The sequence below is a fragment of the Rhynchophorus ferrugineus genome, unplaced genomic scaffold, assembly GCF_030347505.1.
Source record: "Rhynchophorus ferrugineus isolate W39M unplaced genomic scaffold, kcgeb_rfMv2 rfM1, whole genome shotgun sequence".
NCBI classification, from domain to species: domain Eukaryota; kingdom Metazoa; phylum Arthropoda; class Insecta; order Coleoptera; family Curculionidae; genus Rhynchophorus; species Rhynchophorus ferrugineus.
The window spans coordinates 254799-282486 of record NW_027472580.1 but is presented as its reverse complement, the minus strand read 5'-3'; the positions used below and the strand labels follow the sequence as shown (position 1 = coordinate 282486).

Here is a 27688-nt window from a genome sequence, read left to right as displayed (position 1 = left end):
AAATAATTTAAAATTGATGGATGACTAATTTTAATTAGTAGTTACAATAGGCATTAAGTAGCATTAATTATTAATTAACGGTATTAAGATATTATTCAAACACGTTTATTGATATATAAACTGCATGCCATTTATTTTCCAATAGTATATAATGTAGCTATAGAAAATTGAAATGTTAATGTCAATGTCAATTTAGATTTATGACAATTCTTTAATGGTTGTTTAAATTACGTGAAATGCTTGCAACAAATGTTTTAAAAAGTCTTGATATTACACAGAAAATTGGTTTCAACTTAATTAGAACCTATACTAACGTTTGCCCAACTAAAAAAGATAATAATCAAGTTAGTCCTGGTGACCAGTTAAAAAATTTCGGTTCGTACGTAGCTGAATGTTTACCAAAATATGTTCAAAAAATATGCTTCAGTCACTGTAAAGAATTAGAAATACTGATAGCACCGGAGGGTGTAGTACCTGTTATGCAGGTAAATCGGCGAATTTGTGTATTATATATTAAAATAATTATATTAATAAAATAATATCCATATTACAGTTCCTTAAGGATCATCACAATTCTCAAATGGAATGTCTGATGGAAATATGTGCTATTGATGTTCCCAGTAGAAATTATCGCTTCGAAGTTATCTATAACTTACTTTCATTGCGTTTTAATTCAAGAGTACAGGTCAAAACATATACAGATGAATTAACCCCACTGGATTCAGTCACAGGTATCTTGATATATTTGTGAAAATTATATTGCCAGGGTATTTGCTTACATATTTTTTAATTTTTAAATTTTTAATATTTCTGTGTTAGATACTTTATTTCAAATAAGTGGTGGCACTGAATACAATTATTTGCTTTGGGTTTAACATTATATTTAACGTCATATTGTTGCTACGATATAGTTTCTCGAAATACCATTTTTAATTAATTATTAATTAACATAGACGATAACGATTTAATTTTACAATTACTTTCCTTTGTGGAATACTCCTGTGGCAAATCTTAATAAGCCTTTTTTTAGTGTTTGTCTTGATAAAACTTATTCCCAGCAAATGTTTTATGTTGTAAACATGTTAAATTTCGAACAAAGTTTTGTCCAAACGTTTCTTTTATAATTAAAGAAAAACGCGATCCAAAGCATTGTATTGATTGAAGCATTGATTTGTGGAAATTTTTATATGCTTTTTTCATACTTGATTTTGATTGCGATTTTAATTTTAAATACAAAATATGCTGAAAGCATCACAAAATATTGCTCTCGAAGACATTTGATTCGTTTAAGTGAGCCAAGAAAATGGTTAAATTATAACGATTGTTAATAGAGTGAATTTTTTAACAATGCTCATTTATCTGCAAATAAACAAAGGACTTTTCGAAAAAATTGAGATAGACGATAAAAAGTATATTTTCAATGTGATTTCCTTCAGCCGGACTAAACTGTTATCCGTCGCTGGCGTCCAACTATACGTTTCAAAATGTTGGTCTCAAATAGGATATTGGTTCTTTGTAACTTTTTCATATAAAAAACTTTATATCAGTGTGCCATCGTCTTATTCACCTGATTTAATTCAATCGAATACAAGAGTCTAATCCTTGAAGATCTTGGTATGCGTACAAGAAGTTGAATCTGCGACGTTGTCAGATCTTGCAAATTATACGTGTATTTGAAACATATAATATAAATAGAATAAATTATCTTGCGAATTTACGGATTGTTCTAAAATTTCCCTTGAAACTTAAGTTAATTTTTTTTGGGTACGATGTTCTTCTCATATAATATAATCTGTTATAAACATATTTAATATTAAAATAATTTTGAAAGCAAAAAAGAGAAAAAAAATATATGTAAGATAACAAATATAATTTATTTATTAATATTTAAATATTACAATAACAAATTAAAGTTATACTATAAAAATATGCAATAAAATACTATCTATCTATACTATCTATACGTATACTTTTCTACACCACCCATGAGGTAGTTCTAGGCGCATTTTCTTATTTGGTACCACTTTAAGTCTAGTTCTTATACACTGACTTACCTTTACAATGACACAATACGATATCCATGATTCGTCACTTGTCACGATTTTATAAACGTCTTTCGAAGCACCGCGATTGAATTTTCTTATTTCTTTGCACCAATCGACACGAGCGTTTTCTGGAGCGATTGTCAAATTGTGTGGGATCCAACGCGAACATAACTTTCGCACAGCTAAGTGTTCATGTAAAATCGCATATATGCTGGTGGAACTAATTCTTAGGGATACCTCAATCTCACAATAGGTGACATGACGATCATGCTTAATCATTTCGCACACAGCATCCATATTTTCTGGCACCATAGCCGATTTTGGACGACCTTCACGAAACTCGTCGGACAGCGAACTACGACCACGATTGAATTCACTAAACCAGCGATACACGGTGGTTTTTGATGGAGCTTCATTGCCAAAAGTCAAATTAAGTTGCTTGATGCACTCTTGTTGTTATAATCCACGTCGAAAATCGTAAAAGATCATCGCACGAAAATGTTCACGATTCAATTCCATTTTTTGCCTAGACGAAACTTTCAACTAAATATAAAATAAACAAATAGCGTCCGTGCGACAAAATGTTCTGAGTACGTATATCGTCAAAAATGTCAAACTTTACGATGGAACCGTCAGGTGGACGGACTAACATGACAACAGTGTTGCCAATTCCCGAAATATAAGTAGTGACCATCGTAATATGTCTATACAATTATGCCCACCTTAAACGTATTACCTCAACGCATTGTCCGATCTCTCATCATCTTCGATTACATTGTTCAGCAAACAAAATTCAATCCTAATTTTTTGATCTTATTTACACATGCTTCAACACTTGTAGCGTCACTACTACGTCACTTGTAGTTTGACTACAATCATATATATTTCTATCTGACTTTAATAGAATTAACTATTCCCTTCTCTTTTGTGTAACACTTTCGGGAGTTTTGAATGCTTTTCACCCTTTGATACTTATAAATTCCTGATCTATTACATCAAAATTTGGAAATCGTAATATTTTTACCGAGATTTGAGGATTTAGTTTTTCTTTCAATAATATCTTTCCACACCTCAAACTCTGCCGTAATTTGTTTGATTTTACTTCTCGATCGCTTGTAAATGGCAACATCGCAAAATTAAGTGGAAACACCCGAGGTGACTGGGATCATCCAGAATTAGCCATTACTCAGTCGAACTTCTGGATAGTTCTTAACCTGGTTCGATTACATCGTTTTTCGTTAAAACTGTTGGACAAAACATACATTGACAAGATATGGTATGTTTTGCTGAATTAATTAATTTGGTATGGTATAATGGTATTGCTGAGGGCTCGCGTATTAGTCCTACACCTTTTTTAATTACCATAAGTCAAGTTATTCGTAGGTCCCTGTATTTCCGTCTGTTTGCGGATAAAGATCATAAGGTTAGCGAGTCCATACTGCAACACTGCATAAACACTTTACTGATTTGGGCTATTGGGAATGGTTAGACTTGCTCCCCGGGTAAACCCACCTGTCTTTGTAGGAAAACAAACTGCCCTTGTATTTCTACACTATCTGTGGGAAACTGTGCAATTACCACAAATGATCAACACAAATTTCTTGGTCTAATCTTCTGTTCCTCAAACTTACTTAAAATGTCTTGACCCTCTGAAGAATTCAGCTATAGATTAGCTTTGGATGGCTTCTATACCTTCTATATTCTATACCGAGATTTGAGGATTTAGTTTCTCTTTTAATAATATCTTTCCACACCTCAAACTCTGCCGTAATTCATGTGATTTTACTTCTCGATCGCTTGTAAATGGCAACATCGCAAAATTAGGTGGAAACACCCGAGGTGACTGGGATCATCCAGAATTAGCCATTACTCAGTCGAACTTCTGGATAGTTCTTAACCTGGTTCGATGACATCGTTTTTCGTTAAAACTGTTGGACAAAACAGATATTGACAAGATATGGTATGTTTTGCTTAATTAATTAATTTGATTTGATCTCTTCGTTGATTTCAAATAATCCTATAAAATGAAATCAAATTAAGGTGTTAAGTTACATGAATGGTTCAATTTTGATCACCAAAATGAGATATTAGATGTCTTATCTGTATATTTTTTATTTTTAATTGTTAATACTGTGCGTATTTTTATCTTTATTAGATACGCTTAGGACAGTCTTAATTATAAATTAATTTATTACTACATTTCATTTGTATTTGGATTAATTCATAAGCAAGACGAGTGCGAGAAAATACATCAATATGTATTCCTCAATTATAAAATTATAATAACTTAAGCTATAGGTGTTACACTAAAGGTGTACAGTTTATATCAGTTCGTATGGTTTGGCGTGCTTCAATCTTCTGACATCCTGCATGCTGTTCAGCAGTTGTATTGCTTCCACGTTAGTATGATTTAGTAATCTTCTTTCGTGTTTCAAGCCGAAATCTTGGATAACTTCGCAAATCCATTTGATTTCCAGGTGATCGTGCAGTTCTTCGTTGGTTACGTAGCGATAGGCATTGGTAATCAATCGAAGAACCTTGTTTTGACAGCGTTGGATGACTAGTTGATTTGAATTTTTAGCCATATTGGTCCAAATTGGCTTTATGATTGTCTTAAAAATCAACCTCTTTTATTTTAGACCAGGTTGAGAGTATCTTCCGACTAACCAGTATAGTTGTTTTATTTTGGTTCTAATGCGCTGTGCATAAATAAGCATATAACTTTCAAATCTTGCGTATACATTCTGGGGAACCCTTTTATATTCATTCGAAAATATATCGTAAGGTAGGCCTAATCTGATTAGAGCTCCAATTAAACAGGAATATATAAATCAGCCAACTGGTCAGAGAGAGAAGTTTGGGATCTTCACGGCGTGTTTTTTGCGAACCATCCAGATTTGAGACGGATTCTGACCGATTACGGATTCGAAGGACATCCCCTGAGAAAAGATTTTCCTTTGAGCGGTTACACAGAGTGTAGGCTAGTAGTAGACCCCTCAATGTTGATGCTAAAAAAATTAAATAAATAAACCTTTTAGGTATGACGATGAGAAAAAACGGGTTGTTCTAGAACCGATTGAATTTGCGCAAGAATTTAGACAATTTGACTTGAGCAGTCCCTGGGAGGAATTTCGGAAATTTAAGAAAGCCGATAAAAGATCACCCGATATGGATAAAGAACAAAATATGCCCAAACCGAGTCAAAATGAAAAATAACATTTGTTAAATGCAGTTAGTGCGAGAGTTGTAAATATAATTATATGTGTTTGTTAAAATGTGTTAGGATGAAATTTATTGTAAATACACTTTTTCAGTATTTCATGTTTAACCTGCATTGTACTTTCAACCTATCAAATAAAAATCTATAGTCTATTCAAAATAAGAATTTTTAACTAAGATGAAATGAGAAGGAAAAAATCCGAGCGAGTTTAAAACGAATATTACATTTTTACAAACTGCATATAGCACTACAATCGACGATAACCATGTACAGTGTTTATTATAAGAGGTTATCTGCTGTCAAACAGTAAGATTTTATGCATAACAATATAAAACGAACAGTTAATTAAATTTGCTTTAAAATTAATAACCTAAAATAATATCCTCCAGCATATATCTGCGGCATTAATTAATATTTATTGCTTTGTCGATCATAATTTCACAGTTAAAAGTTTCAAGGATTACATGATTTTAAGCACGCGAACTCTGTAATAGAGAATCTTATTGTGCTGTTATTCAACTTTTCAACAACATAATCATTATTCTAATTATAGAGACACGCAAATGTAGTCTAGCAATTTACAATAATAACTACGTTCCGTGTTATCGAGGATCTTCCCTGTAATTTTATGGGGCACCAAACCCTAAATATCTAGAGAGTAGGCCATCTATATATTCATATTATTTTTATATGTAGTGGTATTTCGATATCGACAACATTACCATGTTTCATGTTGGCCGAAATATTGGCATTAAAACTTTTTTTAGTAAATTTATCTGTAATATTGGCTTCTACGTTTTGAAAACCAAAAGTTGTTTCATTAAAATCAGGGGCGTGCAACTCCAATGGTAAGTAGTGGGGCAAAGTTTTGATTAGTTCAATCATTGGCGGCTCTGACAACGTGAATTTCATTTGTTAGTTTAAAATAATTATGTAGAAACGTGTAAGAAAAATACTTTGCTTTGATTGGTCTGCCATTTCACGTGATTATTTTGTGACGTCACATTTATTGGCAAATAGTATTCAAATGAAAATCAAATTTACTTTTTAAAATTAATTTATTAAAATAAAATCTTATACAAATATACATAAGTGTAAATAATATTAATATATATAAACAAAAGGCAAAAAGAAACAATTATGAACTCTTTTCTAGGCAAAATTAAAATATCTATAATTCTTCTATAACGCCTTCCCGTATTTGTTTAGTGCCATCAGTTTTATGGGATCTATTAGAGTTCTAACTTATCTTGATATATTGAAGGTAAACTTTAAATCCTTCCCTATTGAACACTGATTGTTCCTAAAAGTTAAAGTATTACAAATATTTTAGTGATATTTTACAATTAAAAGTAGTATTTATTACTACTAATTATCCAGTTATCTTAATTATTACCTTCTTGTAAGACTTCTTTATATAGAGACATCACATTGACAGCATACGAACAACTTGGTAGATTAATTGAATTTACTACTAACATCTTCATAAGTAAGTTTTGATTTTCTGTAAACGAACAATATATAAACAGACATGTCGTAGATAGATAATTTTATATGTACCTGATAAAAACAATGTTGGATATGCATTTACCCTAATGATTGTTCGTGAAGGAAGGGTAATTCTAAATTTTTCACTAAAATGTCCGTGACTGACACCATGACGTTGATATATTTGCATTGTGGTTTATCCAGGTAACTTACTACTATTTACTTGGTCAACCCGTTTTTGGAAAGGAGCGAGATCATTCTTTGGGAAACGATGTCTAATTTCCGTAGTAGATTTTTACCCCGGTACACTACATCTTTTACTGCACCGACGCATTGTCATCAATTTTTGTATTATCATAATAATTTTTAATCCATAATAATTAATGTAAAACAGAAAATATGCACAACGTAAAACGAAAATGTCTTGGTCTAAACAAAAACCGAAACCTACAAACAGTAAACTTAAAAATGGACGCCCATAGAAAATGCTGACTTCACACAATTTGATGGACCAATCACGTTCCATGTTAGTGGCGGCACCAGGAATTAGCTACCAGAACTAGTCAATCACAATTTGCGATCGTAGCGCTACCGTTGATTGAACTAAACAAAACATTTCCCCAAGGTCGCCTATACCGTAAAATTTCTATTTTTTCTGTGATTAAAATCACTGTAATAAAACGTCAGATTGTCATGTATTTTGACAGGTATCGTTACATTTAAAGACAATTATTATAACAGTTGTATTGACACAAGTTAGGGCTACTAGGTTAGGTTTTTAGAAAGTTAGGAAGTGGCGTCATCTATATATCGAACCTGGGACTTATTGAGTGATTATATTGAAAAATGTTTATGACCGTTATAACGCTAAATACAGTTATTGTTATGATAAATATTCGAAGGTTGAATTATTTGTTTTGCTTTATTTTACAGCTATATATAGTAACGTTCATATCTGAAGTTTTCTTAAAATTTATTCAAGTATTAAAATCAAGCTAATAAAATGTATTAATTTTTAATAATACAAGTATTCCTTATTGTAAATCAGCGTAGTATTTATGTAAGCAAAATATAGGTTTCGCCTGGTTGGGCTACAACCAGATTAGGTTCAATTTGTGATTAAAAATTTTACTTTTTAGGTCCGCGTACAGTAGAGCACATAAATCGAGTTAATAAAGTTTTTCTTCTTTATCTATCAGATTAATATAGGTTCACTCCCACGGGACCCAGTCCTTCTTATCTGGGATCGAGGAGTGACACCCCGGGGGCCCGAGTTACCTCAGGGGTCAGTGGCTGCATGGTGTGAATTTCGGTTTGCACCTTGCGGCCTCTGTTTCGGGTTTAACGTCCCCAAGGTCCTAGTCTTGTGTTCGTGTGTGGTCTCCCCGTTATGTTATATGTTTCAAATTGTTACCATGGCTGGTTCAACAAATGATTTAAACTTTACAGTGCAAGTCCGGATCCCTAGTACCGGGCAATGTAGAGGGTGGTCGCTCAGGCCCCTCTTGTCCGCCAGCCGGCTTCTATGCAGCATCCCTGGTGACAGCTGTTAGACGTATCACAAACGCTAAAAAGGGTGATACCGCTAGCTTAATTATCACTTTCCAACTTAACGAATTGTCTGAAAGAGTAAAAGCAGGATGGTACTCATTAAAAGTTATTAAAAGTCGATGTTTCAATTGTCAAAGATTTGGCCACGTCTCTACAACTTGCACATATGTTAAAATATGTCCTTTTTGCTGAAAGCCTGATCACGCAAACACAACTTGCAGTCCTTCGCTCATATGTAAAAATTGTCCAGGAGAGCATTCCCCCAGATATAGGGGTTGTCTAGTTTATAAAACTGAATATGAGATAAATAAAATGAAAACAATTGAACGAGTATCATATTTCGAAGCCATGAGAAAATTGAGACAGCTAACTCCCCTTTTCACATTTTTTGCCCAAAAAGTTTCGACTGGGAGAAAAACGGTGTAATGCGGCACACAATGTGACTCCGTTGTCATAAACGCCACTAAGATCACTTTTCCTCTTACTCCCCTTAAACCCCCAATCATTCATTTGAAACCCCCCTCCTCTCTCCCCCTCCCACACAGAACCACCTCCATCCCTTCATCCTTTTCTTCTTCGCTCACTAAGACCACCCCTGTAGATAACAAAGAGGCAACTGGATGTACTTCCTTGAGTAAATACAAACCGCCTTCTAAGATAGATACCCCTAATATCAGTGAGAGAACACAGAAATCAAATAATAAATCATCGTTCGAGGCCTTACCACAGAAGTCGTCATATAGAAATAAATCAAGCAGATCGAGAGAAAGCTTAGCATCGTCGACCGAGTCTATGGATGTTGAAGAGAAAGAAAGTATCTTCATGGAAACCATAAAAATCATTAAATGCTCAATAAAATAATACAATGGAACATTAATGGTGTAGGAATGTTCGTCGGGTCGGTCGGTTGGTCGAAATGTGTGGCTGCCGCTGCGATTATTTGTCAGAACACTCACTACTATTTTTGGAAGGAATTTGCACGGGAACTAAAAACACTGGTTGAATCAAAGTTGTTTATTTTAACTTACGATTGATACATGTGGTCGATGGGAGAATTGACAGGATATTAGGTTAAGTAGAGGAAGTACGGTAGCGCTGTGGAAGTGGTACTGTTACAAGGGGACGGTGAAAAGAAAAGAGAGCGAGACGTCGTCGTGATGGTCTTTTATACCCTGGAACCGCATGGTACCAATTCACCGGCGTTGCCAACCTTGGTACTTGTTGATGTAAACGTGGTGGCCTAAAGGGTCGTGGCGATCGCCACAAATGGTTTCAAACCTAGATCAAAAAATTGCCAATCCTAGTTGGTCTGTACAAACTGGCAGTACTAGTTTTACAAGAAACCAATCTAAAACCAACAGTTAGGATATATCTTAGGGGCTTCCATATATTTAAAAAGGACAGGACTCACTCATTAGGGATGATCTGATATTTGATGAGATCCCTCTGACCACCGACCTTGAAGTTACAGCTGTTAAAGTCTGCATTATACGAAATGAAATATCATTATGCAATTTATATATATATCTCCTCATGTTCTCTTTCTGAGTTCATGCTGATTGATTTATTTTCTCATATACCTGGACCGTTGATAATCATTGAAGACCTAAATCCTCACGCTCCTGAGTGAGGCTCGCCCTCCCGGGATCATCAAGGTCAGTTAATCCTGAACATGATCTCTAAATATGGTCTGCAGATATTGAATGACTGCTCTCCCACTTTCGTCTCTTCTTCATCTATGTTGTGCAGATTCAATCACATCCCGTGTCCAGTGGATAGTTGCTGAGGACCTACCTGACAGTAGTCACTATCTAACAATACTGATAGACTGAACCTATAACATCCAGGACTCATATACAACTCTAAGAAGATAGACTGGGAAATATACAGAACTTTAATCCTCTGTTCTCCACTTACGGGTGGCATTGAAGCTAATGTAAATCTCTTTACAAATGCTGTAAACTCGGCTGTAAAACTTTCTTCGCCTGACATTAAGTACAATATCTGTAGACCGCCGAATCCTTGGTGGAATGAGGACTACAAAAGATCACTTAAAGAAAGGAAGCGGGCTTTAAATAGTTTTAAAACAAATCCCTCTCCAATAAACTTTGGAGACTACAAAAAAATGCAGGGTTGCCACCAGAAGAATAATTAGACTCACTAAAGCTATATCTTGAAGAGAATTTACCAGCAACCAACAAAACTGACTCCGGTGCAATACACGATCCTGAAGAAATTTCAACAGGTTTGAGTGAGTCGCCTATTCAAAATGAAATGGAAAATCTCCTTCAACCAGGGAAAGCACACTACTGCAGTTTTCCTTGATATAGAAAAGGCACTTGATACGGTGAAGCCCTCAAGAATATTGGACACTCTAATCGAGTGGAATATTGGCGGCAAAATATATCGCTTTATCAATTCTTTCCTTGATGGGCGTACTTTTAGAGTGAAAGTCAATCATGTCCTTTTGCCATCCTTTTCATAACTAAACGGTATTCCTCAGGGCTCGAGTATTAGTCCTACACCTTCAAGTTATTTCCTAGTTCCTAGGTCCCTGTATTTCCGTCTGTTTGCGGATAAAAATCATAAGGTTAGCGAGTCCATACTGCAACGCTGCATAAACACTTTACTGATTTGGGCTGTTGGAAATGATTAGACTTGCTCCCCGGGTAAATCCACCTGTCTTTGTAGTAAAACAAACCGCCCTTGCATTTTTACACTATCTATGGGAAACTGTGCAATAACTATAAATGATCAACACAAATTTCTTGGTCTAATCTTCTGTTCCTCAAATTTACTTAAAACGTCTTGACTCTGAGAAGAATTCAGCTATAAGATTGGCTTTGGGTGGCTTCTATACCAGTCCGGTCGAGAGTTTATATTGTGAGGCTGAAATGGCTTCTCTGGCATCTAGGCGAAAACTGCTGTTGGTTAAATGTGCGAACTCTGTAGCCCTGGCAAACAGTAATTTGTTACTCGCCACCCTCTGAGCTTATTGATCTTAGAAAAAGACGCGATAGTTTGCAGTATGGAAAAGTGTCTCTACTTTATTTGGCTTCCCTCTCATGTTGGCATCATTGGTAATGAACGGACGGATATTGTAGCAGGTTGTCGGGAAGGCTCTTTAACTGTAAGTTTATGGCAAAAAGCTCAAGTGGCTGATGGCTCCTTAATTAATAAAATAAATAGATTAATATAGGTTCTATTAATACATTTTTATTACATCTTACGTTAGATATGCTTAGTTCAATTTTAATTTTAGAAAATAATATATTAATACTGATTTGTTGAAAATGAAATTTGATTTCTGTTGGTACTGGTCGACACCGTTGTCATATGTTAATGTAAATATAATAAAACAACTCTAACTTACAAACTATTGTGGCTATTTAATTAATTGTAGTTCGAGTCCTTAGTCAATAAATATGCATTAGATGTACCATAACGTTAAACTAAATTATATTTTATAAACTTATTTTTGTTTCATTATTTTATTTACATTGGTATTTTCTGTCAGTATTTTGCATTATACATTTTGATGACGTGCATAGGCGGTTTTATTGAAAGGACTATACATAACTGTGGTTCGCTTTGCTTTAAACTTCTGATTTACTGCGCTTTGTGTGCAAGCTGTATTGCTTCCACGTTGATTTAGTAACCTTATCTCACATTTTAAGGCGAAATCTTTGATAACTTCGTAAACCCATTTGACTTCATTCAAGTCATTGTGTAGTAGTCGTAGCGATAAACTTTAATAATTAATCGAAGAACGTCATTTTGGATTACTAGTCGGTTCGATGTTTTAGTGTAACCTCATACTTGCACCCTATAAATCTAAATGGCCCTTATAATTGATTGATTAGGCCAAGTTGAGAGTATTTTCCCACTAATCAGTACAGTTCCTTGATTTTAAATCTTATCTGCTCTGTTTTTTGTCTACGTATTAGTACGATTGGCTAGAATACGTACACGGTGTAGCTCGGATCTTATTCCGTCCGACTATCATTTGTTCCAGTCGCTGCAAAACTCTCTTAATAGTGTAAAGCTGATTTGTGAAAATCACTGACACAGAAATATTAGGATATTAAATTATTTTCGAATTTCCAGTTTTAGTTTCTCCGTGTAAAAATTATAACTAATTTTTGAACGGAATAAAATTATTTACTTTAATTTTTCTGTACACTTATTGTACGTATTGTATTTTATTGGTGGCATGTAAGTAAATCTAGTAAAAAGCACAATCCCGATTTACATTATTTGAAAGCTTCCTCATTTGCTACCAGTATTGTATGTACAGGGCAAATAGAAAGCAACCGTTACCATTGTGTGTACCTTGAAATAATGTCGTCCGCACGTCATTTGATCTATAAAAAGTCAAAAATTAACTCGCAACATTTATGATCGAAATTTAAAAATTTTACAGTATATTCTAATTTTTTACTCATATAATAATATTTTCTAAAGTTGTTGAATAAAATAAACAAAAACGAAATGGATCAATTGGAAGAAATAAACGACGAGCGCGACCACGAGTGGGACAGCCCTACCGGTTACTATACGCGCGCCAAGCGAAGGAAACTCTCGGAGAAGTATCAGGACAAGGAAGATTTTTTCTGCAAGGGATTGTTCCGAGTTAGCGAGCTGAAAAGGAAGAATCCGATCATGTTCATGCCGACCGAAATATTGCAGAACATCCTCAGACGAATATCATATCATCAATTAAGTAAATATATATTATTAACAGCTAATTTCTTTACTAATAACACTGTCGACATGAGTTAATTTCTACTAATTCTTGCTTATTCATGGGTTCATTTTTTGAACCCAACAAAGAAAATTTTTACTAACAATACTATGTTAAAATTAATAATTTTTATATTAATTAGAGCTTATATTACATATACTTAATAAATACAAAACCAAATTAAAATAAAATTAAACTATTTAAGCTAAAGTTAAGAATACATTTATACTCTAAACAAGTTCGTGTAGTTTGGTTCACTTCAATCTTCTTATTTTCTGCGTGTTGTCCAGTAGCCGTATTGCTTCCACATTGCTGTGATTTAGTATTACATGTTTAAAGCCAAATCTTGGATTATTTCATAAATCCAGTCATTGTGCAGTTCTTCTTTGATTACGTAGTGACAAACGTTGGTAATGAATCGAAGAACTTTGTTTTGATAACGTTGGTTTACTAGTTGGTTTAATGTTTTGGTGCAACCCCATACGTCCAAACTGGCTTTACGATTGAGTGATAAACCAATCTTTGATTTTAGATCACGTTGAGAACATCTTCCGACTAACCAGTACAGTGGCTTGACTTTGTCTGATCTGCCCTGCTTTTTGTTTGACACGATGTTTCCAATTTAACCTAACCGTTATGTATGCTGAGGTATTTAGCAGATTCTGATTGAGGAATCGGGCATCCGTCAAGTGATATAATTAGGTTTTAGTCATTTCGCCGCAACGCAAAATTAACACAGACAGATTTGGAACTACTCTAGTTCACTTGTAGATCTTGTTGACGGGCTGCTATTTGTTCTTTTTCTGCAGCCTTAGGCAGACAAATGTTCAAATACTGTTTCTTTTGCTGTTGGGATAACAGCAGTATAGAGCATATACAGGAGTGGTCCCAAGACACTACCCTGTGAAACTCCAGCCGAAATAGGTTTAAGTGTTGAGAATGCCCCTTCATACGAGACTCTACATTTGCTTTCGAGAATATTGATTAATTTGCTCATTTTGTAGATCCCAAATGTTATACCCGGTCAAAAACTTGCGAAGCGTCCAGTAATATTGCAGGGTAGTATTTATTTTCATCGAATGGCTTTTCAACAATCGCTGTTACTCTGTGCTCTTGGTCGATTTAGTAGCGAAATAGGCCTGTAAAAATTCAATTCTCCATCTTTTTATCTCCTGGAAAAACTGAAGATGGTTGTATGGATTAAGACTCATCAGGCAGACAAAGTAGTAAAACACTTTTTTTGGCAAAATTAGTTTTTTTTATTCAACATAATTCCCTTCAAAGGTGGTATACACTGATTATAGTGACCCTCCAACTTTTCGATACCATTTTTTTAGTACATTTTAATTGTCCTTTGCTTCAAAATAGGCCTCAGTTTAGGCGATCACCTCTTCATTCGACTAAAATTTCTTCCCAGCGAGCATTCTTTTGAGATCTGAGAACAGGAAATAGTCAGATCTGGAGAATACGGTAGATGAGGAAGCAATTCGAAGTCCAATTCATGGATTTTTGCCATCGTTTTCACTGACTTGTGACACGGCGCATTGTCTTGGTGAAGCAACACTAATAAAGCACTATAACGCTATGTAATAGTCGCTGTTGATGGTCTTTCCTTTTTCAAGGTAGTCAATGAAAATTATTTCATGCGCATCCCAAAATGCAGACGCCGTAACCTTGCCAGCCGACTATTGCGTTTTCCCACGCTTTGGAGCGGGTTCATCGTGTGTTCACCGAGTGGACACTCGGATGACTGTCGATTGGACTTCGGAGTGAAATGATGGAGCCGTGTTTCATCCATTGACACAAAAGTCGGGTTTATTACACTTAATCATCTTCAAACAAACTTATCGTTGTTTTTGGTCAAAAGTGAGCTCGCGCGGCACCCACTTTGCACAAAGCTTTTTCATACCCATATATCATTCGTGAATGATATGATGTACACGTTCAGTTGATATCTTTAGTTGAAAAAGTCGAAATAAATTATCGATAAGTTTAGAAAATAATGTCTTACATGATCTTATAAATGTTGTTATGTTAATAATAATATAAATCGTATTTAAACATTATATATTTAGAGTGAAATGCGTCTATATAAATATTTTATTTCCTATAGACATAAACAACTATATCGAACTACTTTATTTTTAATACAGTTCAAAGGTTTCATGATTAAATGAAATACCTAAGTGGAGAAAAGATAACCAGATTTTTCTATTATTATAAACATAAAAGGCAGTTGTATTGTTGTATATACAGTGTTAGATTAAATTTACAAATACTGAAAAGTTGAAATAAAAATTTCAAGAATCTAAATATTATGTACGTATCTCCATAGTTTTTTAGAATAAATTTTGTTGCATAATATAAAGGAAATAGGATCCAATATTTCAAGATAGACCTTCAATAAAATAAATCTTAAAAACCCCAGACAGTGATTCATTCAATTAATCGGCGCGACGAATAAATTTAGTGCAAATTATTTCAATATCTAACTTATTCGTTAGATTTATTTCCCTGTAATTTCAAAGTCTCCTCACACTTCAAAAAAAGTTAATGAGTTAACAGTTCTGTATAATAGTATGTATATTCTAGCTAAAGTTGGTGTGAACATACGTCTTCTAAATTTATGACGTCAAAACATCGCAATGTTGCCGTATCAATTCTGAATTCACTTTGACTTTGACACATAACAAAATTCTAGTTTAAATAAAATAATGAAAAAAAATGTTATTAAATATATATATAGTTTATTTTAATATTATAATGAATATATTATCGAATAATTTAAACTACAGTTAATTATACAGCCACAATAATTTATAGGTTAGAATTATTTTATTATATTTACATTCACGGATTTAATATAACAGCGGTGACCAGTACCAACACAAATCGAATTTTATAGACCGATTTGGTTTCGTGTTAAGAGGCATCAGACTTCATTCTGCTACTTTTTAACTAGAGTAATACTAATTAGTAAATGATGATGGAATTATATAAAAATGCTCCGAATTTAAAAGAGATTTTACGTTTTTAACCATCTTCAAAAAGAACTTAATGTAGTGGTACCCCCCTGGAGGCTTAATTCACCTATTTAACAATTGTATTTCCAAGTAATGTATTTTATTCTCATTTTTTTATGTTTAGTTCTTGTTTTGATAGTTTATTTCCTTGTCAACTCATATTGACATCAGTGTATTTTTTATTTCTTCTGCTACTACCTGTGTACACCATTATTTATAAAATTAATTACTGAATTCTCCCTAATTTATTTGCCATATTTGCAAAACAGTTGGTGTTTTTTCTCTCCTCGCACATTTTAACCAAATATTCATGTATATTCTGAACAATTACACACATATCTAATGGACATAAATCTTTATCACTCCTAGGATACGATTTCCTACAATTATTCGTTTATTGTTTCGAGTCTCATCACCCTGTCTTGGAAATAATCAGCACTGGATCATAATCCCATATTCAGAAAGTGTCACTCAAGTGAATAACTAAGCTGTTCATTTCCAATCTATCGAACGTTTGTTCACGATTCCATCATTTCTCAATTTCTTCTTCCCTGTTTCTGATCAAGATCATCCAGACCGAAGGTGCTATTAACCTTTCCTGTTGCCAGCATGAAGCATAATATATTTGCAATGGATTATTAATAAATGTTATGATTAATTAAACCTAATCAATTGTTATTAAAATGTTTATCTTTTTCCATCAACTTTAGTTGTCTTAACATTATTTTTGAGCCATGAGTGACCGTTGGGTGTATTGGTCCCATTATGAAATATCTATGTCTTATCTAAATCCACAAATTGAAATAATAAGTTTTTTTAAATTATATTATATGCTTTTAAAAATTGTATTCTTTTAAAAACAATGTCTGGAAGTTTCATTAGACCCCTTCGATACTTTTCAAACTAACAGTTTTCTCTGAAGTAACTATAATAAATTATGTTTATATTGAAAAAACTACTAACTAATTTTATACATTTTATATATTTGATCTCTGATAGTGCCAACATCAAGCTGATCTTGATTGGTCACTCGCTTCATATGAGGACGGTTCTTTTGGGTGAATCCAAGATTATATTATTAATTTTTTAGGATATTTCAGTGACCATATGCATACTAATATTCAGTATAGCTGCAACAAGCTAAAAACTGCAGCAAATTAATATTTAACAGTAAAAATGTTTACCTCTCTAACGAATTTTATAGCAAGAGGAGGTCTCCATTATCTAGTTCCTGTTCGAAGCAACTGATTAGAGAGACAATATGTTCTGTATGGCATCGACATTTTTAATCAGAATAATAATAGGCAGCGATTTTAAATTTATCAAAACAAACAAAGCGTTAAGACGACGTTTAACGGTTCATAACCTCTTATCGCCATTGTTTTGAAAAATTTTTGCATACGTTTGACAACCGGACTACCCTGACAGGCTGGTTCGTTTACGTATTAGAACATATCAGACAGCATTGTATATCTTTTTAACTAGAATAGAATGGGAAGGAAAATATTGTTTGATTCTAAAACGAATTTACAAATGACGGCAGACAATACATTAAACATATTGACGACGTATGTTCACAACAACTTTGGATATAGAGAAATTCATACTTTGGAAGCTCGTTGTAACTCGTGTAATGAACTTATTTATTGTGAACGTATTGAACAATCTAGCATTTAAATTCAATGTAAATTAACATACAATATTAAAAATTTCTAGGTACGAATGTCAGATTGGTAAATCGACGTTTTCGAACAATTGCTGAAGACCTTTTAAATTTAGGCTTTAAGAAACTGGAGAGTAAATTATATTTACTCATAAAATCGACGGATATTTCGTTAGGTTTTACGCAAGACGATATGGAAATTAAGTGCATATCGAAATTACTATGCCAGTTGGAAATATTGAATTTGCAGGTACTTATCAGGTTAACAAGAAAACATTTTCGGTAATGATTTTCATCATTGTAAATTATTTAGAAATTTGAACAGTTGGGTTTAGATTACATTATGTATCACATAAAACTAATTTGGCTATTACGAGGGGCACTACTTATATTAAAGTATTAGTATTATTGTATTTTAATAGGTTTGCGATGCTGTCGATTCTTACTAATAATAGTATATTTTAGGAATATATTTCAACAATATATTTCGGATTTTTTTAAACAAAAAAATCCATTATACAGACAGATATCTTAGCTTATGAGATACATTAAGATTAACACACATTTTTAGATCCTCTATTACAAAAAAAAATCAGTACAGTATTTTTATTCCTTCAACATTCTACAATTACTTCTACTGTCTTAATGTTTGTTTCTTATATTATAGACTTTTTACTTTGGGAAATCTTTAATCAATATAATATATGTATTTGAAACATGGTTGACCATTCGATAACCATTAAGAATTGGCCTCAATACACATTGTTGTAGTACCACTGCTTTAGCTTTTTTTCTGTAGAGTAGACTTCCTTGTGTTTCACTCTAAATATTCTGGTTGTAATATAATATTTCACTAACTCAGTGTATTGTTTCGGTAACATTTTCTGTGGCTTATGAGTAAGGCCGCCATACCTTACTTTATCGAAGGCTTGTGCCACAGCTAAGAATATACCTGAAGATACCTTTTTCAAATACATCTGTAATTCTATACACCTGGTCAGTCGTTCAATATTTGTTCATAAATCCAAATTGATGTGTAGATATTAGGTTTTTTTCTCTATACAGTAGGTTGTATCCTTTTCATCAGAACTTTTTCAAATACCTTAGATATTACTGGGCAGTGAGATAGGTCTGTAAGCTTTTATTAGAAATCAAATGAATCCATGAAATTCTCCAAGTTTTCGTCTTAAAGCATAAAAGAAGATTACCAAATTACAGTAACGTGCAGGAACGTAACTGAAGTTACCGAACAAAAACCGACTCAAAATATGAACAGTGTCCCTCGTAATTTAAAGTAAAATTAAAAGACATTTCGCAATACGAACCGGAAAGAAGTTTCATGTTAACCTATTAATTGCTATCAACAGTTTAATTATATCAATCACAACAATATTCTAAGCGATTCACTGAAGTGAACTATTTTCCAAGTACGCCACAATTATGTCGACGATATGGAGATATGTTTACAATGAATTCTATCGAGCGCCGCATTATTGCATGTACGGCGGCCTCATCATAGACACCCATGAAACATTCATCTGGAAGTTCGTGCATTGTCCCGACCAGTTGTATTCCCAGGCCGTTGTCCGAGATTACGTAAGTACAATGGACATGAGAAACTAGAATTTAGTACTAGAACAGATAATAAGCGTTTTTCAAGCAATTGACACAATGATTTCAAGACACATAGATGACACTAAAATTGATAACCTTCAAACCATACCTGTTATAATTTCAGTTTCATTTATTACAACTTTTAATTTAATATTAATTCAGTTATTGCATAACAGGATGTAGTCATTTTGGAAATAATTTTAATAATATAATATTCATAGTTGCAGTGCATATAGTAAAAAACTTACTATATTTTACTATTGTTCAAGAAACAAACGATCTACATTTTAAGAAGAAAATTTGACACTAACATACATCATTTTAATGTCAAGCGCATTATTGTCAATGTCAAAAATACATTTGAGCCTCTATATTAGTATTTTCGTAAGCTAGGCGAAGACATGCGTTCTTATCGGAGTACATTATCTAGGATTTGCCATCGGAAGTTTCCGATATAGTCCAGATGACCAAATCCTTTTGCGTGCATTTCGACAAAACAAACGAAGAAACCAGCGCCCATGTTCACGTGTGGAGCGGGTGTAAACTGGTCGACATCCTCGATACCGCGAAATTCGCCGACAGGATTGTGTATTTCGAAAAATTAAGCGCAGATAGGTTTTTCGCCAAGGTATTTGAACGTGTCCAATGTGTTCGTTTAGCCCTTAAAAGTTTCTTTATATTTAGTACAGTTATTACTTTAAAAATTCGTGGTTTGTCGCGATGCCTATTCCTTTGACTAAAACAATGGACTGGCCACAGAAACAACGCATGATGCACATGAGACTCAGGAGAATTGTACTGGCCCACAATGACATGTATTTACAGGTATTTAATTACTTTATTTAATTAACACTAACATAGTTTATCTTGAACTGTTTTTAGATAAACTTCTGTATACGATAGTTTTATAGAATTATAGAATTTTTAATAGGTCATTTCCAGTTAAAGGTCATTTGACAGATAGATAATTCGATAGATTAGATAGATAATAGATTGGTTAATGTGAACTAATTCAAACCAAGTGTAGTTAACAAAATTTTTATTTAAAAAACGATTAATACATATAACAGGTCAATTGAAAAGTCACCGGCCGACCATAGCAAAACACACTTTTTGTCAAAATTATTTTTTTATATTTAACACTAGCGACCCGCCCCGGCTTCGCACGGATGCAATGCTGATACTAAATTAAATACACTACAGAAAAAATATGAACGTTGTATATAAAAACATAGCGGCCCGCTCCGACTTTGCACGGGCATAAAATATATATGCCTATGTCACTCAATGAAAACATGATTAAAATCGATCCAGTATTTTTGGTTCATTCATTACTGCCCTTCGCCTGCACGCATTAAATTTGGAGTAAAACAATTCCTCTTCCCCTATACTTACTATGAAGATTTCCTGCTATCTTTGGAATATCTAAATTCATACAATTTTTATTACATTACACATTTTTAAACGCAAATTTTAAATTTGAAATATCTCCGAAAATATTTGTTTAATTTACATGCTGTAAGGAACCATATTGATCTATATTAATTGCACACTGTATTTAAAGTACTTAATTCGATAAGGATTAATGCCGTATTGCTTAAAATAGCTTCGTAAATAAGCCATTTTCTCACGTAAAAAGTAAACAATAAAAATGGTTAATGTGGGTTATCCCTAAAAGATAAACATATACCATCGCGGACTTTTTTGTAGACCTTTTTATGGTGTACAATACTGTAGTACATTAATTTGATCTAACTCGTAGGGTTAGGCAGCGTTTTTGCTAATTGCTAAATAAGCCTAAAAAAATAGGTTAATTTACGACATCACGTTAGAAACCTCTAAAATTAGCAATGTTGCCTTAGTATATTATGCATGTATTATACATATAAACCTTCCTCTTGAATCACTCTATCTATTGAAAAAAACCGCATCAAAATCCGTTGCGTAGTTTTAAAGATTTAAGCGCACATAGGGATATAGGGACAGAAAAGGCGACTTTGTTTTATACTATGTAGTGATAATCCTCTTCAAGGGTATAACACTGATTATAGCGACCCTCCAACTTTCGATGCCATTTTTGTAGTACGATTTGTTCTTTGCTTAAAAATAGGCCACGTGTTTGCAGAGTAGTAATTCGCCAATTTCGAAGAAGTTAGATAATTGCTAGATGAATTGTTTTACTCAAAGGACAAACATGTTTTTTTTGGGGATGACATCCATAAATTGCCTGAAAGATGTACAAGATATATAGAATCAAATGGCCAATACTCCGAATAAATATATTTTTCCATTATCTTGAAAATCGTTTAGTCTTTTTTTCGAAACGGTAGTGATTTTTCGGTACACCTGGTAATTTGTAAAATAACCAGTATCCAAACTAACGATTTCGTAGGAAGAACAGTACCAGCGTGAAACTGCTCTGCGTCCAAACGCGCCGATGACAATCAAGAAGCCAGGAAACAATGTTTACACGGGTTATGGCGATATCGAAACTAAATTCTTTTACTATGGTGTTATGAACGATGGTATGCCATAGTTTTAGGGTACTATTACTAAGTTACTGTTAAAGTTCTAATTTATTTTGCAGGAGCCTACAATCAAAAATTCCATCCGGACGAAGAAAACGACGATCTCGACGAAGGCGACATTAACGAATTCGTCGTACAAAATAGAGGCGATATCGAACTGGTTCCGATTAATTCCGATGATGATGTTCTGTATAGGTTGCAATATTTAGGTGGGCGATATTTTTTTGTAGTTTTTTTTATTTAACAGATTAATTGAAAAGTCCCCGGCCTGGCACATAGATGGCGCTACTGGAATTAAATCCATATGTTTTTTAGTTAGCCCTAACCCTCAAAAGATGCGTGTATAAATTTGACAGCTGTCGGATCGTTAGTTTGTGAATTATAGCATTTTGAGTGAAGTAAGTTTTGTTATTGTAAAAAAAAAAACGGATAAAAAGGAATTTCGCGTGTTGATAAAATATTGCTTTTTGAAGGAAAAAAATACAGTTGAAGCAAAAACTTGGCTTAATACCGAGTTTCCGGACACTGCCCCAGGAAAATCAACCATCAAGGATAGGTATGCTAAGTTTAGATGTGGTGAAATGAGCACCGAAGACGGTGAACGCAGTGGACGCCCAAAAGAGGTTATTTTCGACGAAAACATTAAAAAAATCTACAAAATGATTTTGAATGACCGTAAATTGAAATTGAATGAAATAGCAGACACTCTAAAGATATCAACTGAACGTGTACGTCATATCATTCACGAATATTTCGGTATGAGAAAACTCTGTGCAAAGTGGGTGCCACGCGAGCTCACTTTTGACCAAAAACCCGAGTTTTTGCGCCGATATGTGACAATGGATGAAACATGGCTCTATCATTTCAGTCCGAAATCCAATCGACAGTCATCCGAGTGGACTGCACACGATGACCCGCTCCAAAGCGTGGGAAAACACAATAGTCGGTTCGCAAGGTTATGGCGTCTGTATTGTGGGATGCGCAAATTTCATTGACTACCTTGAAAGAGGAAGGACCATCAACAGCGACTATCACATAGCGTTATTGGACCGTTTTGATATCGAAAAGTTGGAGAGTCGCTATAATCAGTGTATCACCCTTGAAGGGAATTATGTTGAATAAATTTTCTGTATTCCTATTTTTCCTCATATGAGCTGCATCTTTACTTGGCTTATCCATTGTAATATTAAATAAAATAACTGCGTAATTTATTGAGTAAATATCTACCACTAAAAAGATGAAAATAAAGTATTCAATATCCGACTTCAAAAATAAATAAGGCCGAGCAAAAACAATACAAAAATAATATAATTTTGTGACATATACACAAAATTAAATTACGAACAAAACAAATCAAATTTGTTGCTCGGCACCAACTTCAAAGTGATCAATTAGTAGTAGTTAACATAATATTGTAAATAGATTAATAGGTTTAGGTAAATATTAAGCAAAATTGTTTGTATATAACAGGTCAATTGAAAAGTCCCCGGCCTACCATAGTAAAACACATTTTTTTGGCAAAATTAGTTTTTTTTTATTCAACAATTCCCTTCAAGGGTGATACACTGGTTATAGCCACCCTCCAACTTTTCTATACGTTTTTGTAGTAGGATTTGTCCTTTGCTTCAAAGTAGGCTTCAGTTTCGGCGATCACCTCTTCATTCGACGAAAATTTCTTCCCAGCAAGCATTCTTTTGAGATCTCAGAACAGGAAATAGTCGCTGGTTGCCAGATCTGGAGAATACGGTTGATGAGGAAGCAATTCAAAGTAATTTATGAATTTTTGCCATCGTTTTCACTGACTTGTGACACGGTGCATTATCTTGGTGAAGCATCACTTTCTTTTTGTTCAATGCGGCCGTTTTTCGTCGATTTTATCCTTCAAACGGTCCAATAACGCTATGCAATAGTCGCTGTTGATGGTCCTTCCTTTTTCAAGATAGTCAATGAAAATTATTCCATGCGCATCCCAAAATACAGACGCCATAACCTTGCCAGCCAACTGTTGCGCTTTCCTATGCTTTGGAACAGATTCATCGTGTACAATCCACTCGAATGACTATCGATTGGACTTCGGAGTGAAATAATGGAGCCATGTTTCATCCATTGTCACATATCGACGCAAAAACTCGGATTTATTACACTTGATCATCTTCAAATACTGCTCCGAATCATCAACTCGTCGTTGTATTTGGTCAAAAGTGAGCTCGCGCAGCACCCACTTTGCACAGAGCTTTCTCATTCCCAAATATTCGTGAATGATATGATGTACACGTTCAGTTGATATCTTTAGAGTGTTTGCTATTTCATTCAAATTCAATTTATGGCCATATTAAAAAAATCATTTTGTAGATTTTAATATCAACGTTAACAACCTTTTTTGGACGTCCACTGCGTTCACCGTCTTCGGTGCTTATTTCACCACATCTAAACTTAGCATACCAATCCTTAATGGTTGATTTTCTTGGGGCAATGTCCGGAAACTCGGCATCAAGCCAAGTTTTTGCTTCAACTGTATTTTTTCCCTTCAAAACGCATTATTTTATCAATACGCGAAATTCCTTTTTATCCATTTTTTTACAATAACAAAGGTTGCTTCACTCAAAATGCTATAATTCACAAACTAATGATCCGACAGCTGTCAAATTTATACACGTATCTTTTGAGGATTAAGGCTAACTAAAAAACATATGGAGGTAATTCTAGTAGCGCCATCTATGTATCAGGCCGGGGACTTCTTTGCGTTAAATATCTAAGTTTGTTTATTTTTTAATTTTTAGTGGACTCCTTGTTTATTTTTTAAAGTCGGTTGCATTTTTTTGTTAAGACTATTTTATAGCGTAGTTTGTTTGTTTTAGGTTTTAAAGTAGATGTAACAGTGAGCTGTCCTCCACAATACGCGCCTTTGAAATATCTTAGATCGTTACCGAGCAATGAAAAGAATGTTCTTATTAACAAACTCATACGAAAAGGTGGAAACCCTTTAATTGAAATGAAGACAAACTAACTTGAGTTTCCTTTTGTAATTTCCAGATAACACCCATATTCACATGAACTTTGAATGCTTGGGAGCTCATTATGCGCGTCTACCCACAAAATATCTCTACATATTCGATTCCAAGAAGATTGGAGAAGAGAAGTAATTGCCGGCCCGTTGATCCAGAACGAGAATCGAGACATTTATTTACTGGATCCCGTGGATCATTTTCGATTTTAATTTTCTCAGTTCGGTCTGTGATATATTTATCTTTACAACGCATTTTTTGATCTTTTTCTGTTGATTTTGATCAGATAAGTTTATTGAATGTTATTCGAAGTATTTAATACACTAATAACGTGCTAAATATTATTTAGTTATTTCTTTTCAAGTGTTTGCTCCGAATACTATTTACTCGTAGGAACACGGTCATGTGATTATGTTAAGACTGAATGGTGTAATGAGTGAAACGTCTAGAGATGGGGGTTTGTGTTGTAATGTGATGATGAGTTTTTAAAATAAACATTAAAGTTTTTGTTGTGTTAAACCTTTCACATAACTTAGATTTGTCATATTAATTCAATTCATATTAATCATTTCTCAATAGGTCTGGATTATAACCCATACAATTTATTTTTTCAACAAAACAACTTTTCCAATACATTGCTTCAAAAATAATATCGTGTTTCGTTTTAAACACTGCTTATTGATAGAGAATAATCCCGTAAAGGGAACATTGTCTTGGTAAGGGTTATGGTAGCTCTAGTCGTTCCAGATAACATAAAATCATCTACAAAATTGTGTTGAAAACCCATAAAGTGATGCTGAGTGGGATAAACTGCATCTAAAATATATTAGAAGAAACTGTGTTTATAACTTTACATAAAATTTCGAGTTAGGCAAAAATCTTATCAGAAACTTTTCAGCCATCAATATGGTTTACCAGGCAATGATCTTGTTATTAAGTTTGACATTAATCCAAAGAAATTACCAGGTTATGGTTTAATAACAAGGCAATTGCTTGAGCTAAAATATATTCCAAACATTTGGAAAATGGCTGAAATTACCATGATGCCAAGACCGGGAAAATCACCAAATGAAATAAAAGCCTATAGACCTATCTCGCTGCTGCAGTAATATGTAAAGTATTTAAAAAATGCTTGTTGAAAAGGATAAACCGATTATAGAGAGAAAGACCCTATACCTACACATTAGTTTGGGTTCATTCGACGATTGACCAGGTGCAATTGCAGATGTAACTGAAAATCGAAGAAAGCGAAGCAACCACACGATAATTACAACAGACAAGTGACGAATATAACTAATTGGAGCCAAACTTGGAAAATAAATATTAATTAAAGCAAATCTTTGCATGTGCAGTTCACGTATAATCAGACGGCATAAGCCCTATTACATACAGCAACAACGCTAAGGAATGAATCTTGATACAAAACTTTGCCGAAAAGAACATGTAAAAAAGAAAAGAAGAAAAGAATTGGAGTTAAAATATAGAAAAATGTATAGGTTAATTGAAAAATAATCCCAATTATCAGTACATAATAACAGGTTAATTGAAAAGTCCCCGGCCTAACAGTAGAACACATTTGTTTTTGGCAAAATTAGTTTTTTTTATTCAACATAATCTTTCAAGGGTGATACGCTGATTATAGCGACCCTCCAACTTTTCCATAACATTTTTGTTGTACGATTTGTCCTTTGCTTCAAAATAGGCCTCAGTTTCGGCGATCACCTCTTCATTCGACGAAAATTTCTTCCCAGGGGGGATGAGGAAGTAATTCGAAGCCCAATTCATGGATTTTTGCCATCGTTTTCACTGACTTGTGACACTGTGTGTTGTCTTGGTGGAACAGCACCTTCTTTTTCTTCTTCAAACGGTCCAATAACGCTATGTAATAGTCGCTGTTGATAGTCCTTCCTTTTTCAAGGTAGTTAATGAAAATTATTCCATGCGCATCCCAAAATATAGACGCCATAACCTTGCCAGCCGACTGTTGCGTTTTCCCACGCTATGGAATGAGTTCACCGTGTCTCGGATGGCCGACGATTGGACTTCGGAATGAAATGATGGAGCCATGTTTCATCCATTGTCACATATCGACGCAAAAACTCGGGTCATCGACGTCAAAAACTGATCATCTTCAAACACTGCTCCGAATCATCAACTCGTCGTTGGTTTTGGTCAAAAGTGAGCTCGCGCGGCACCCACTTTGCACAGGGCTTTCTCAAAATGCTATAATTCACAAACTAATGATCCGAAAGCTATCAAATTTATACACGCATCTTTTGAGGGTTAGGGCTAACTAAAAAACATATGGATTTAATTATAGTAGCGCCATCTATGTGTCAGGCTGGGGACTTTTCAATTGACCTGTTAAATTGCAGTTATACAAGCAAGTATTGAAACCTATATGGACATACGGAATTCAATTATGGGGATGCTCCGCAAAAACTAAGACGAATACAAGTTTTCCAGAACTAATTTTACTATTAGTACTTACAGTACAGAGTATTAGTACTTACACCGAGACCTTCAGACATCGACTATCACCCAGAAAACGAAGAATTCCGAGAAGACATGAGAACAGACTGCATTAACATGTCCATATCGAAGTATTACAATTCTTGATCTTGTGTAGTGCAGTGTACATTCTGTACCATTTTAACAATTATTGAAACGTACGAAAATAAGTTCTTGAAATTAATTACTTTACATTTTTAATTAGTTATTATTAATATAAATTTTAACTGTATTAATGACAGGTTTACAAAAAAATCCTTTTTTATTTCTAAATAGACTTAAATTAATTTTGTTAT

At 33.9% G+C, this 27688-nt stretch overlaps 1 protein-coding gene, 1 long non-coding RNA gene and 1 pseudogene across 5 annotated transcripts; 2 read left to right on the top strand and 1 right to left on the bottom strand.

Annotated features, from left to right (window-relative positions):
• Positions 1 to 207: 207 nt before the first annotated feature.
• LOC143202038 (uncharacterized) lies at positions 208 to 25225 on the top strand. 3 transcript variants are annotated; one of them, XM_076413308.1, is made up of 10 exons: positions 213 to 485; positions 554 to 731; positions 17788 to 17984; positions 19163 to 19330; positions 19779 to 19976; positions 20033 to 20173; positions 21741 to 21873; positions 21936 to 22085; positions 24735 to 24848; positions 24910 to 25225. In XM_076413308.1, the coding sequence occupies exons 1-10, from the start codon at positions 237 to 239 to the stop codon at positions 25017 to 25019; spliced, it is 1638 nt and encodes a 545-aa protein (XP_076269423.1). In that variant the 5' UTR covers positions 213 to 236; the 3' UTR covers positions 25020 to 25225. The 3 variants fall into 3 exon arrangements, with proteins under 3 accessions (XP_076269438.1, XP_076269423.1, XP_076269427.1); XM_076413312.1 differs by lacking the exons at positions 213 to 485; positions 554 to 731 and adding an exon at positions 12739 to 13027; XM_076413323.1 differs by lacking the exons at positions 19779 to 19976; positions 20033 to 20173 and having other exon boundaries at positions 208 to 485.
• On the top strand, positions 4862 to 5391 carry LOC143194212 (NADH dehydrogenase [ubiquinone] iron-sulfur protein 3, mitochondrial pseudogene; annotated as a pseudogene). The gene is made up of 2 exons (XR_013005253.1): positions 4862 to 5025; positions 5084 to 5391. The product of XR_013005253.1 is annotated as an NADH dehydrogenase [ubiquinone] iron-sulfur protein 3, mitochondrial pseudogene (transcript).
• On the bottom strand, positions 6417 to 7089 carry LOC143202157 (uncharacterized). Its single transcript, XR_013007085.1, has 3 exons — positions 6826 to 7089; positions 6662 to 6769; positions 6417 to 6568 (listed from the first exon to the last, which is right to left on the bottom strand). It is a non-coding gene; the product is annotated as an uncharacterized LOC143202157 (long non-coding RNA).
• Positions 25226 to 27688: the final 2463 nt, after the last annotated feature.